This window comes from Rosa rugosa, chromosome 6, assembly GCF_958449725.1.
Source record: "Rosa rugosa chromosome 6, drRosRugo1.1, whole genome shotgun sequence".
Classification (NCBI taxonomy): domain Eukaryota; kingdom Viridiplantae; phylum Streptophyta; class Magnoliopsida; order Rosales; family Rosaceae; genus Rosa; species Rosa rugosa.
The window spans coordinates 9,599,400-9,613,846 of NC_084825.1; the positions used below are offsets into that span (position 1 = coordinate 9,599,400).

General features: G+C 41.7%; 1 protein-coding gene across 1 annotated transcript; it reads right to left on the reverse strand.

Moving 5' to 3' along the window:
- Positions 1-80: 80 nt before the first annotated feature.
- On the reverse strand, positions 81-4,999 carry LOC133716018 (histone-lysine N-methyltransferase, H3 lysine-9 specific SUVH5-like). The gene is made up of 4 exons (XM_062142746.1): positions 4,853-4,999; positions 4,120-4,178; positions 1,190-1,458; positions 81-1,083 (listed from the first exon to the last, which is right to left on the reverse strand). The coding sequence occupies exons 3-4, from the start codon at positions 1,415-1,417 to the stop codon at positions 307-309; spliced, it is 1,005 nt and encodes a 334-aa protein (XP_061998730.1). The 5' UTR covers positions 1,418-1,458; positions 4,120-4,178; positions 4,853-4,999; the 3' UTR covers positions 81-306.
- Between the last annotated feature and the right edge of the window lie 9,448 nt (positions 5,000-14,447).

Genomic DNA, 14,447 nt, shown 5'->3' on the forward strand with positions numbered 1-14,447 from the left:
ACCAATGAGATAGTACATAATAATTATATGAACAGCCATACAGATAATATTATTTACAACACGTACAAAATCATAGGATATCATTTTAATTTTTTTTTTGTTTTTGGATAAGAGTGTACATAGAAAATATCTTTGTTCATTCTTCACAAGCCAAATCAAACAAAGCAAATGATACCTCAAAAGGTGTCTGAGTTACCTAAGATAAATACATAGACTTATAAACTGATATAGAATTAACAAGGGCTGAGATCACCTAATAGATGCTATGTCACTTGCACGTATTGTCGGTGCATAGAAGAATTTTAGTTACAGTTTGAAAGTTATTTCTGGTTGTCCTGCCTTCCTTCTCAACCTAAATTTATAAACCATCTTACCAAATTGCCCCCTTTCTTTTGAAAGATGCTCTACGATGTATAGACCATAGTAAACATAACATGAACTCTTTGAAAGTTTAAAGGTGCGGATTACCCTTACAGGAGTTTGTGCTTCTTTGCTATTCTTCAATGCAAGGTTTCCACGCTCAAGTGTCTGATCTGTTGGTTTCAATTTATTAAACGGAGAATTTCCACCTTCACCAGAATAGATCAATACATCGGAACATTGCATATTGTTGGCATAACGACCAGAATCAACAATACTTGTGACTAGCATTTTCCCATCTTTGCTCTTTACATAATCAATTCCATTGGTGAAATGTTGATGAAGCCCAACGATATTTAGTTGAGCTCTATATCGAAACTTGTCACCAACTTTTACTCCTCGAATGGCTCCTAATTGTTTCCTCATGTAGACCCATTTTCCTTCATTCCTTAAACGAATTGCTGCTAAAATGTAAGTTGAGCAATTTCGTTTGTTGAACTTGGTCAGTATCTCCTTAAATGCATTAAGCGTCTTCTTCACCTTGCAACGATCTTTGGACTCCACATCAGGATCAATCAACCGGTAACTAGCAACAGAAACCTTCTCATTATGGCATTGGCGATCCGGTGGTAAACTTTTGCTCTCCAGTCTCTGACAATTATTTGAGGCAATAGAACTTGGTGCAACCTTGCTAAATATTGTGTGGCTTGTATACTGATTTTCCTTGCTCGATATAGAAAAATCTCTTAGCAACCTAAAGTTGATAGTAAAATTTTTCTAGGTATAGGATTAACATTAAAACGTACATACACTAAAAGATCGATGGTACCTTATCAATCCTTTCACGAGGCGCACACACCTTATCAATCTTCGCAGCAGGTTCATTATCTTTATTAGTAGGTTCAACGATATAATCAAGATCTTCGCATTCACCCTTTTTCCGCCTAACATTTGATCCGCGCCCTCTAGGAAGGTGTCGAATAACATCAACTCTTGCCCTCTTCAGGGGAATAAAGCAACCATGGTGTATTGTTCCATGTACTTTCACTATGGCCATAATGGCTTCTGATCTTTGTTTTTGTGAGGACTCAAGAACACCTGTGAAGAGATCAGTGGAGGATGAAGTTGAGATGAACTCAGAAATTTGATCCTACTTCCAAGCAGTGGCGGAGGGAGAAATGTTTTTGTATGGGGGCCAAAAAAATAGAGTTCCACACTTCGAGAGTTCCAGACAAAAAGAAAAGAGGATAAAATCATAAAAACACCACTGCAATTTTAAAGAATCAAATTATACCATTATAGAACATCATAGATTCATAGATTCATAATCTAAATGATCTAATCATCCTACCAGAGTACCAGTAGAACAAATTAATAGATTCCCAAATCAAGAATTCAATAATCAATACACAGCTTTCTCAATTGGAAATATACGAGCTAGAACAGAGGAGAATAGATAACCTGAACTCCTGAAGAATGAAGAACCGAGCTGGCGAGCTTATTGCACTATCAGTTGGGTACTTGTGTTTGTGTTTGACTGTCATTTGTGGAATTGTGCGCTGTGCGCGTGCTGTAGTGCTGATATGTTTAATCCAGCCACCAATTAAAAGGTTTGTAGTGCTGATATGTTCTTGACCAAAAGCACCAAAATGAGCCAAAATTATCCCACTTACCCCAGCAACTGATTTTTATTCCCACTAACCCAATTTAAAGAGAAATGACTATTCTGCCCTCAACTTAATTAATGAATTACATACTGCCACTCACTAATCTCTCTCCCATCCCGATCTCTCTCTCTCCTCTCTCTCTTTCTTCCCCCCTACTGACCTCCGGCTCCGGCAACGTTTCAGACCCTCCGGCGCTCACCCAGCCTTTCCGGCGTAGTTTTTGACCCTCCGGCAACGTTTCAGACCCTCTCATTCCTCTCCGATCTGCTCTCTCTCCGTCTCTCTCTCTCTCTCTCATCGCTCCCGGATCTCCAACTCCGGCGAGGTTCGACCTCTCGCCCAGGTTCTGCTGCAACTCGCAGGTGAGCTCGACAGCGTCCAACCGCTGTCGCTCTGACAACGACCGCGTCCAACTGCTGCAACGCCCAGATTCCGTGCAACTCGCCGGTGAGCTCGACCGCGTCCAACTGCCTCGCTGGTGCTGGTCGACTTTTGCTCGGATTCTGCTGCAGCTCGCCCAAGCTCGGCCGGCGCTGACAACGACGACCACACGACTTCTTCGATGGCCTCCTGGACGCCGCCGGTGCTCGACCCAGGTGTGGCAGAGGAGAAAGGTGATTGGGTGCCCAGAGCTTTTCTCTGGGTGTGCCCAAATCAATTTCTAGTTTTTTTTTTTTTTTTTTTTTTTTTTTTTTTTTTTTTAAGTAACAGGACAGAATGAAAGGAAAAAGGAAAAAAAAAATTTTGAATGTCTATTGCTCTCTAATTGACGTCTATTACCCCTCTATTGGAGGGCAATAGACGGCTATTGGGGGGCAATAGACGTTTTGAATTTATGTAATCTCCTTGTTTTTTTCTGTAATCAAAGTTTTATTTGTCTAAATTTAGGGAGATTAGTTCTCATTTTGGCAACTGAAAGTCCTATTGGGGGGTAATAGACGTCTATTGGGGGGCAATACATGGCTGATGGTCGTCTATTGGGGGGCAATACATGGCTGATAGTCGTCTATTGGGGGCAATACATGGCTGATAGTCATCTATTGGGGGGCAATAGATGTCTATTGGGGGCAAAAAAACTTTCCGGTGAGATTTTCAGCAAATTCCGGTGGGCGGCAGCCGGTGACCGGAATCCGGCGGCCGGTGACCGGAATCCGGCGACCGGATTCCGGCGAAAGTTGACCGGATTCCGGCGACCGGCGACCGGTGACCGGATTCCGGCGCCCGGTGACGGGCTCCGGCGAAGTCTCCTATGGTTTCTCTCTCTTCCATTTTCTCTATTTCTCTCTCTAAGTAACAAAGGGGTGAGGGGTAAAATGGTATTAAAAAAAAATTAAAAACAAAAAAAAAATCTTAATGGGGTATTAGGGAAGACTCCCTTAGAGTGTATTGGGTAAGAGAGAATTAAAAAAACTTAATGGGGTAAGTGGGAAAAAAATCCCTAGAAATGGGGTAAATGGACAAAACCCCTATAATATATATGTTTACGGCTTATGGGCTATGGAATGTGGGAACATAAATATATTGTAAACATATTTTTCTGGTGGGGGCATATTATTCAAAATCTCCCTCCCAGTTAACAAATGTCATGATCTCAATGGGGGCAATGGCCCCACTCGCCCTTAACTGGCTCCGCCACTACTTCCAAGCATAATTGAAATAAAATAAAAACAAAAAATAAGAACCTCTTTTTGCCAAACAAAAAGAGAGGAAAGAGCCTATCACTATGTCGTTATACTTTACCTCTCCCAGGTAATTGTTAAGGAGTGATAGACGAGTTATGCCTATCACTCAGTGTACCAGTATAGCACCATTACAGACTACCCTGTTTATAAAAAGATGGTACCCTCTGTAACAGACTATAGACTACCCTCTAGCCAAACTTCGTCAAGATATCAAAAGAAAATGATACCTAACTACTAATGGAACTGTTAAGGTTTTCAGAGATCCAAGTTTCATTACCTAATTAACTAATATTCTGAACTTGCATGCATGCTCTACCTTTATAAAGTTAAATACAAGAATCACTGTTCTAGGTAAATTTTTCACAAAAATATGAAAGAAAAAACATCATATATCATGAAAAGCAAATTACCAGGCAAGAAACTTGAAGGCGCAGTCTTCCTCTCCCTCTTTCGCTCACCCTTGAGATCCCTAAACAGAGAAGAAAGCACTTTATATAGCAGTTGTTTGGTGGGAGTATAATTAGTGTAGTAAAAGAAAATAGAATACATACTAGAATTCACACCCTTTCGAATTCGACTTTCGAAATTTTTTTTTTTTTTGAAATAACTTTTGAAATTTATAACCGATAAGAACTCGAAGGGTCGTGACTCGTGAGCGGTAGAACTCGAAGGGTCGTGAGCAGTTTTACTCTCATCCAAACAGTCGCAAATAACTGTTTGTAATCGAACTACACGGTTATGCAGGTTATACTTTCGTTTTAAACTGTATTTATTTTTTGGGGTAAGAGATACACTTGTGCAGGTTATTTGCTATTTCAATTTATGCTTGTAAATTCTTTAAAACCCTAGCCTTTTTATGGTTTAAGAGAGGCGGCAGAGAAATGAGATCATCTTTATCTGCAGAACCAAGTTTGGCTGCTTCGTGTGAGTTGGGAGCGGCTTGTTCTTGTGTGTTCGACACCTCCACTTATCATGCTAATCAACACCTGCAGCTAGCAGCTATATTCAATCGCCTCTTTATCATTAGACTTTAGACATGCCATCTGCAACTAGTGATTTTAATTACACTAGAAATACCAGTAATCTAAGTTATGAGGTAAATGCCCAACACACATATATCCATTAATTAAATCACAGACTAACCTCTTAAAATATGCTTTGCGTGTGTCAAATGACACTTTCCTTGCGAACCAAATACAGATTGTTTGGTTATAAATTCGATCGTTCTTCCCAGTAGAACGGAATGAAAAGGAGATGTGAAAGAAAAATGTGGAAAAGCTTTGGCCTTTTGCGGTCTAGTTCTATGGCTTCCGTGCTAGTGCGGTTTTGAAATGAAAATATTGTTGCTGTTATTAATAGTTTTCTTGTAGGAGAAGTCTACTTGTAAGAGAAGTTTACTTGTAGGAGAAGAATACTTGTGCTTTACTACACGTAGTACTTGTGTTGTATATAACCCTTGACACATCATTGAATAATACATCGAATTATTCACTCTCTGTTCAAATATATCCAGAATATGTGTCTGGCCAAAACTCTAGATTACTTATGCAAGTTGTAATAGGGTTAATGTTAGAGATATTCTCGGAGATATTCGTAGATATCCAATCATTGTACGATTATGTTTCCATATACAACTCTGATTCTATGCTTGTAATCCTCTATATAAAGAGGCCCCTATTATCAATGAAAGCACAACAAATTCTCTCCCAAATATCGATTTCCTTAAACACGTTATCAGCACGAAGCCTTAACCCTGAAACCCTAATATTGTAGCCTTCAAACCCTAGCAACCTCCGCCACACACCTCGAAGGCTAATATCTCAGGAACCCAGGACCGGCAGCGGAGTCACCGGAACAGGCCAGAAAAGTATCGAACCGGCTCCCAGAAGAGAAAAAAGATCCTTTCCCGGTTCGCAACCTTCTAGACTGCCTTCTACCGTCAAATTTGGTCACAAACGGCGCCTTGACTCCAGAATCCGGGAACCGAAAACATAACACCTAGAACCGGCTGTAAAGTTACCAAACCGGCCTGCGGAAGTACTGCACATTCTTGAACCGGTCAGCCTCCCAGAACCAGTTCGCTGCACCTGCACCAGTCCCCAGTTCAACCCAGCCCAGCCCAGCGCAAACAACAGCCTCACTTGCGCTCCCTTGACACCAACGCAGCAGCACTGCTGTCAAAGAAAAAAAAAGGAAGATAGAAGAAGAAGAATCTCAAAGTCAGAAAGAAAGAGAAAAAAAAAGAGGACAAAATACTGTTTACTCCCTATACTTATATGGGGTCGACGTTTCAGTCCTTGACATTTCAATTTCACCTCATTGGTCCTTGCCGTCACTTCTCTGTCAAATTCTCCGTTAAATTGCTGACGTGGCACCATTTTCACACTAAAATGTCTATTTTACCCTCACTAACTCTTTTTTTATTTTATTTTTTTTCCTCCTTTTTCTTTTCTCTTTTTTTTCTTTTTACCCATTCTTCTTCCAGCTCTCTCTCCTCCTCTGTTTATCTCCCTCTTCTTCTTCCAAAAGCAAACCCAGTAAATGAACTAACAATCATCTCAAATCTGCAATCGAAAAGCCATCACCACACAAGAACAACAAAGCCAAACTCAACAAAATCACACGGCCCAACCAGATTCTATTAAGTAAATTTAAAACAATCATAGAGTTTCAGCAAACATTCATAAATCAAACATTCATAGCAAACATTTAGTGCTTATAGCTAGATAACAGCCGGTACAGTTCGTGACAGGACCCGCCCCAGATTTCACCCTGAAATCCGAAGTGGCCCTGCGGGGCCCACTTTAGAAGAAATTCTACCAAAAATTTGGCGGAACTTCCCCTAAAAGTAGGCTACCCAAAACCTGTAGGAAAACATTTACACTTCTAAATCATCCATCCTTATTCTCCTGGAGCCATCTGCTCCCCAAATCACAACTCCAATTTCACAAATATCAGTCTCAACCCAAAAACAATATTAATCTCATAGGTTATCAGAGCAATACTAATCCACTAGGTAACAAAGAAAACAGAAATAGAATGAATACGCGGAAGCAATGCTGTTGGCTATGCCTCGACTCCATGTACGCCCGACCTCAACTAATTTCGCCTGCAAAATGGGCATTTGAAACCGAAGGGCCCAGGGGAAAGTACATAAAAACGTTAGCGTGAGTGGACAAAAATAAACAATTTAAACAGAAAAAGATTTCATACTTACCCACATTTATCTCTTTAAAAACCCGATGCATGCAACAATTTAAAGAAACACAACAATTTTAGTTCAGCTCAAGAAAACCGACTAGCCCCGCTAGCCACAACAAAGCAAAGAGGAAAGAACTCTGATACTCATGAAAATAAGACCAGCCCCGCTGGTTAAGGGAATCGGACTAGACCCCGCTAGCCCAGCAATAATATAATGAGTAGGGGAAGATGATAGCCATACGAATAAGTCACTCAGGCTCGGGTGATAGCCTCCCAGGCTAAAGTACTCCCATATACTCCCGTTATATACCCACACGGCACTATGTGTAGCGATTAGGATACTGGGCTTCAGCATTACTGTCACAAAGACAGTAACCAGCGCCACAAAGGCGGACGGGCTTCGGTGATCCCATCACCTCGCCACAAAGGCGGAAGATCAATGCTAGCAATGATAATAGTCACCCACAGTATGGCAAAAGGGAAATCCGATAACCAAAAAATCCATAAATACATAAGGCTTCCCCAACTCTCGCAAATGAATTTCCAATGACGTGTCCCACACGCCAAGATAATCTCAAGTTCAAAACAAAACCAATTCCAAAATCATCATCGAGGCATTCCCAATGCCAAAAGTGAAAGTCAATAAATAAACCAGAAATAATTCCATCGAAATCCCATTTCGAAAATCTTTAAGAAATCTCAAATCGACGAATGAAAATAAATAAGGAATTCCGGAAATCACCTCGGAAAAGAATTCATTGAAAATCACAATATCAGAATTTCAAATAATAATTATAATAAATTTCTGAAAAATCAATTCATATTCTCAAAAACAACTCATAAATCTAAATCCGAGCATAATAAGTTCATATCCGAAACTCATGAAAAATCAATGTCAAATTATAATCCAAGACAAAATATCATGCTCGATAATTAAAACGATAATTAAATAAATCAATAATTTCAAAATAATTGCATGCATCATTATTTAAAACAAAAGTCCACTCACAGTACTATTCCGACGATCACGCATACGAGTTCCTTCATCGAGCAATAGCTCGGTACGTCGCCCTGTACACAATTATATTCCGTGAATAACTATTCTAATTAAATACGATTTTCAAAATCGAATCCTCATATAACATCTCTCTAATTCTTCTCGGATTCAACCCAAATTATACCACTAATACCAATTCGTTAATTTAAAGGTTCTAAGGCAGAACCGAGAGATATCCGATGGTCGGATTCTCGTAATTCGATAATCGAAACCCTAAACTTCAAAAATTCATAATTAATTCCAAGTTTCTCCAAAAATCACCAAACTTCACATATAAGCTCTACAACATTTATAGAATTTAATAGGCTAAAAACTGGAATTAAAACACTGCCCTACACGCCTCCACGCGCCACCCACAGTGGCGGCGCGTGGGGCTCACGCGCCGGTGGCCACCACCTCCAATGGCCACCAAATTTTGGCAGCACCACCTACTCATCAGACCCAACGATTTTCATAACTACAACATGTTCCAATTTCACCTTTAAGTGATCGAATTTGGCCGGTGAAGAAAACCCAGAAATTCCAAGAACCCTAGGATCGGGTTTCGATCAATTCTCCCTCTACACTGCAAATCGTGGCTCAAGTCTAGGGGCAAAATGATCCTTGGCAAAAACCGCACCTTCGAAGGTGGTTTGGTGGCCGGAAACGGCCGGAATCGACTGAAATCGACGAAACCTCCGTTTTGCTACAGTAAACTTCGCGGCTCAATTCCGAGCTCCTCCAGCCGAGCCACCGAAAAACACCACCCTAGGCATGACAAGGAGGAGGAGGCGAGCCTGCTGGTGCCCGGATTCCGTCGTGGGGTGGCCGGAAACGGAAGAATTCTCCGGTGGAAGAAAACGGCAGAAGGGGAAGGAAAGTCGGGGAAGAAGAGAGAGAAAATTCGGTAGATTTCCGAAAATGGAAATCTACCACAGTAACTCGGCTATTTATAGAAAGTTATCCTGAACAGTAACTTTAATCTTTCGCATACGAACTCCGATTTTTACGAACCACATATACACGCCCTTGGTTTAACGTCCTCTACAACTTTCACGAAGGAAGTTTTCTCAAATTTTGACCCGATCAAAAAGTCAACTTTTAGGGCCACTAAAGTTACCGAAAAAGAGTAAAAGTAAATCAAATTGTCGTTTACTGTCCAAATGACTAGTAAACCGGTGAATTATGATACGGGATGTTACAGTTCGAAGATTGAAGTTGCAAGCATAAATCACATTTTAAACTCGGTTTAGCAATTCAAGTGAGTATAACAGATGCCTCAGATCACAAATTGCCAAAGCAAAACCAGTCCGGCACTATAAAGAACAAAGCTTTAATGAATTCAAATTCAAGAAACTGACCGGAGAACCCATTTCACGAAGTTCTCGTAACTCCAATAGAAGAGTATCATCAACATCGAAATCCACACATCTTTGCCATCACCACTCAATTCAACACTCAACATAAACCCCAACATCATTGGAAACCCTCTCCAGATCAACACCATATTCCCGGCCGGTGATGTAGTTCTTCACATACCCTACCCATTCCTCTGGGATTGTCTTCCATGGATTCACATTGTTAGCCTCCACCGAAAACCTCTAGCTGGTACAGTATAGCTTAAGCTCTTCATCAAGCTCCTTGAAATGGGGCTCGGCATGCTTATGATCAACGACCACGGTAGGAGGTGGGAGTAGAAGAAGACGGGGAAGAAAGCTAGGGTTTGTAGCAGAAATAGAAGGAGAAATTTCCAGAAAATCATGGTTCATTATTGTGAAATTAGGGGAAATTGAATTTCTGGGTTTTGGATATGAAGTGAATCTGAGTAAAACCCCCCAAAAAAGGTTTGGAGATGGAGAACGAACCCGTTCAAGTCCAAATCGTCTCAATCGAAGAAGCTGAACCAGATTCTCGCCGACGCCTCACTCGCAACCCGGATTTCGGCTCCTTTTTGTTGAAGTTGGCCCGGGACACCATCGCCTCCGGCGAAGGCCTGAACAACGGGTTGGAGTACGCCGTCCGGGCGGCCAAGTTGTTCGACCAGTGCGCCGTCGACGATGAGATGGTGTCAGGAGATTTGTGCATCTGGATTGTGGGATTTAGTTAAGAAAGTGGGTCGGGTATTGCGATGTAGATGTTGTTGGTTTTGGTGTTGAGCTTGAAGAGGTCGAATTAGAGAGAGAAGATATCAGAGAGGAGGAAGAGAAGGCAGAAGAGCAGGGGCGAGCTGGAAGAAGAATGGGTAAAAAGAAAAAAAAAATAAAAAGAAAAGAAAAGAGAGGAAAAAAATAAAATAAAAAAAGAGTTAGTGAGGGTAAAATAGACATTTTAGCTTGAAAATGGTGCCCCGTCAGCAATTTAACAAAGAATTTGACAGAGAAGTGACGGCAAGGACCAATGGGGTGAAATTGGAGAGTTTAGGGACTTTTCAGGTGAAATTGAAATGTCAGGGACTGAAACGTCGACCCCCTATAAGTATAGGGAGTAAACAGTATTTTGTCCAAAAAAAAAAAAACTAGAAGACGCAAGACGCTCAAAGGCAGAAAGAGAAAGAAAGAAAAAAAGCTAGCGGCCCACGTTTTCAGTCAAAGGCAGCAAAGAAAGAAAAAAAGGAAGCGGCCCACGTTGGCGGAAGAAAAAAAAGGAAGAGGAAGTGACCTACACTTTCAGTCAAAGTCAAAGAAATTTTTTTTTTTTTCCTAAACGTTTCTGCTTTCCGTACTTTCAATTTCTTTTCTTTTTCTCGAGGACTTGCAACTTCCTTTCTTCTACCCCTTTCTTCTTTATAGGGGAGACCAAAAGCTGAACTGTGGGGGTTCGTGCTCATTCCAAACTTGGAGCTTGTAGAGTTCTCCAAACCTAGAGTTTGTTGAGAAGTTATGATCGACCACAAACACATTATTGTTTCGATCTAATCCAATACCTCTTGGAATTGAATTTCTTGGGAGCGACTACGCTCAGAAATTCCTAATTTCTTAGAAGCGATTACGCTCGGAAATTTTTATTGTTTTCGTGGGAGCCTTTTTCGCTCAGAAACTAACCATCTTTTTTTGTTGTTTTTTCAGGATGAGTAACCTGAACGAGTTGGGCTTTGCTCCACTGGAGACAATAGGAGCAGGATACCACAAATGGGTCCGTGATGTGCGCCAGCATCTTAAGGCTAAAGGAATTCTGGATACGGTCCTAGAGCCAAGTCAGAACATGCTTACTCCTCAACAAGCTGCCGCTTTGGAAGCGAATAGAGCTACTATGGAGGTAAACCAAGCTAAAGCCATCATTCTCATGACAAGGCACATGAATGACGCACTCTAGAATGAGTACTTCAATGAAGAGGACCCTAGAAAGCTATGGGTAGAACTCGAGCAACGATTTGGCAACGTTCGTGACTCCCTACTTCCTAATTTAGAAGTGAGATGGTATAGCCTCCGCTTTTGTGATTTCAAGTTTGTACTTGACTACAACTCGAAAGCCCTTTGTATCAAGTTTTTGATGGAATTCAGTGGAAAGAACATCACTGATACGATGTTGATCGAGAAGACTCTCTTTACCTTCCCTGTCTCTGCATTGATGATTTTCAACAATTATCGGATTGATGTAAATGCAGGACGCATCACAAGGTTTCATGAGCTAATTGGAGTCATGAATGTAGCTGAAAAGCACGACAATATCCTTGTGAAGAACTATAACTCTAGACCCATGGGAACCAAGCCTATTCCGGAGTCTAACTATAGTCGCGTCCCTAAGGGAGGGTGCAAGGAGCGAAACCCTAGGACTAGGGATAATTTTGAATGTTTTGGTCCATATTCTCGCCCCAAGAATGAAGGAAACCGCCAAGATAGGCATGCACAGAACCGTGGAGGTCAACGTGTGAAGAGAGAAGGAGGCCGAGCCTCCGGCTATGGTGGTGATGCCACCAAGGGTAATAACTGTCCTAATCGAGCCCCTAAAGCACCCCGATCAAGGGAGACTGACCATAATGATGCTTGTCTTCAGTGTGGAGCGTTCGGACATTAGGCCAAAGCTTGTAAAACATCTCATAATGTTGCAAACACGTACAAGATGTATCGTGAAGCAAGGGAAGCAAATTACATGGAGTAAGAAGATCAAGATGGCGATCTCGATATGAGGGTGGAAGACTTCAAAGGCCAAGATCAAGAAACTGACGATTTGGTTTAAGTCTTTTATATTTTCCAAGAGATGTAGGCGATTGCCATATTATTTTTCTAGTAAATGCCCATGGTTTAGTCTTTCTTCAAACTAGGCTCATCCAAAGTAAGTGTGATGTCTAGGAAGGTTTTGATATAAGTGGTACTTAAGCGAGCCTTGCTACACTGATATCTCTCTACTCACCTGGTCACATTTATTTTGGAGTTACCGAAAGAAGTTAGACGACTACTATTGTTTTGCATTAGCTAGTTCATTGGATTAGATTTTCTTTGGTTAAAGAGACAATGATGTAATTCCGTTTGGCTTATTAATAAAAGTTGAGTTCTTTTCATTATGACTCCTTTTTAATTACGAGCTTTTTCTTCTAGGAATTGATTCTGGAGAACTGCAATGTCTTGCGGATAGTGCAACTACGCACACCATTCCCCGCCATAGGCAATTATTCTTGGAGATGTTGCCTACATATTCCTCTATGACTAAGATGGCTGGGCCATCAGGATTGGTTCAAGGACATGGAATAGCCCAATTCCTCTTGCGAAATGGCACCTTAATAAATGTCGATGAAGCTCTCTACGCTTCTAAGGAAAATCGAACCTTATTGAGCTTTAAAGACATCAGAGCCAACAGATTCCATGCGGAAACGCATACGGAGAACGAAAAAGAGTTCCTTTGCATTACCTCTAATGATTGCAGACGAAAACGCATTTTAGAGAAACTTATGTGTCAATCTAGTGGAATTTATGTCACTAAAATTCGACCTATTGAATCCAATACTGTGATAAGAAAAGATCTCTTGGATTCTGACACACATTGGTTTTGGCATGACCGACTAGGACATCCTGGTCGTGATATGATATACTAAAGACTTCACATGGACATCCATTCTTTTGAGTGAAACGAAACAAGAATCAAAGATTGATTTCCGGACTGAGTGTGACCGCCGCCGTAGCCACCTCTGGCGCCCCCGCCGTCCACCGCCAGCTTAGGGCTGCTACAGTCCCCCTTGATAACGCCATAGATGGCATCACCCATGGCCATAATGCCATGGATGCCAATCCCCATGGCCATGGCTCCATGGATTCCAGTTTCCATGGTCCCAACGCCATGACGGGTGATATAGTCACCAATTTTGCTTCGAATAGCGCTACAGACTTTCAGGCCCAACCAAAATCCTTATTGGTTGCTTCTAAGGCCCCTCGCTCATTTTGCAAAGCCTATTCCTTAGGGAAATTAGGACCAAGATCGTCCTACACAAAGGACCCCAAAATACTCATTCCGTTCTTACAGAGAATCCAAGGGGATATTTATTTACCAATTCAACCACCTTGTGGACCTTTTAAATACTTTATGGTATTGGTTGATGCATCGACACGCTAGTCACATGTCACGCTATTGTCCACTCGAAATGTTGCTTATGCTAAACTCCTAGCCCAGATTATCCGTTTATGGGCTCATTACCCGGACCACCCAATTAAGTCAATTCGACTTGATAATGCTGGGGAGTTTACATCGAAAATATTCGATGACTATTGCTTGTCACTAGGGATTGATGTAGAGCATCCGGTTCCTCATGTTCATACCCAAAATGGTCTCGCAGAAGCCACCATTAAGCTACTACAAATGATAGCTCGGACATTGGTTATGTGCACCAATCTCCCTGTTTCCGCTTAGGGATATGTAACACTGCATGCAGCGATGCTAATTAGTCTACAACCCACTGCCACCCAACCTTATTCTGCGTTACAGCTAGTGACTAGATACGAGCCTGATATCTCGCACTTACGCATTTTTGGATGTGCCATTTATGTGTCTATTACGCCGCCACAACGTACTAAGATTGGTCCACAGAGACAAATGGGCATAGATGTTGGATATGAGGCACCAACTATCGTCCGCTACCTGGAACCCTTGACAGGCGATCTCTTTACCACTAGATTTGTGGATTGTCACTTTGATGAGACAGCCTTCCCGTTGTTAGGGGGAGATAAGAACACAAATGTTCAGTAGGAACAACAAGAATTGTCGTGGTCTGTCCCCACTATGTCTCATCTTGATCCCCGTACCGCACAGTCCGAACTTGAAGTGCGAAGAATTATCGAGCTTCAGAACGTAGCAGATACTCTGCCTGAAGTGTTTTCTGATACTGCCAAAGTGACCAGATCACATATACCTTCTGTAAATGTGCCTGCAAGGATTGACGTCCCTAATACTGGACGTAATGCCGCTCTTGAGATACCAGGAGATGGCCCCACTACCCAAATTGGCAGTGATGTGGCATCTATGGCCGCAGGTCCCGCGAGGAAGTGCTGTAGACCGGTTGGTTAAAAGGATTCT

Coding starts and splice junctions, on each gene's coding strand:
- LOC133716018 (XM_062142746.1), bottom strand. CDS start 1,417: ATGGCCATAGTGAAAGTACATGGAACAATACACCATGGTTGCTTTATT. Junction 1,084..1,189: donor CTCGTGAAAGGATTGATAAG/GTACCATCGATC, acceptor ATATCGAGCAAG/GAAAATCAGTATACAAGCCA.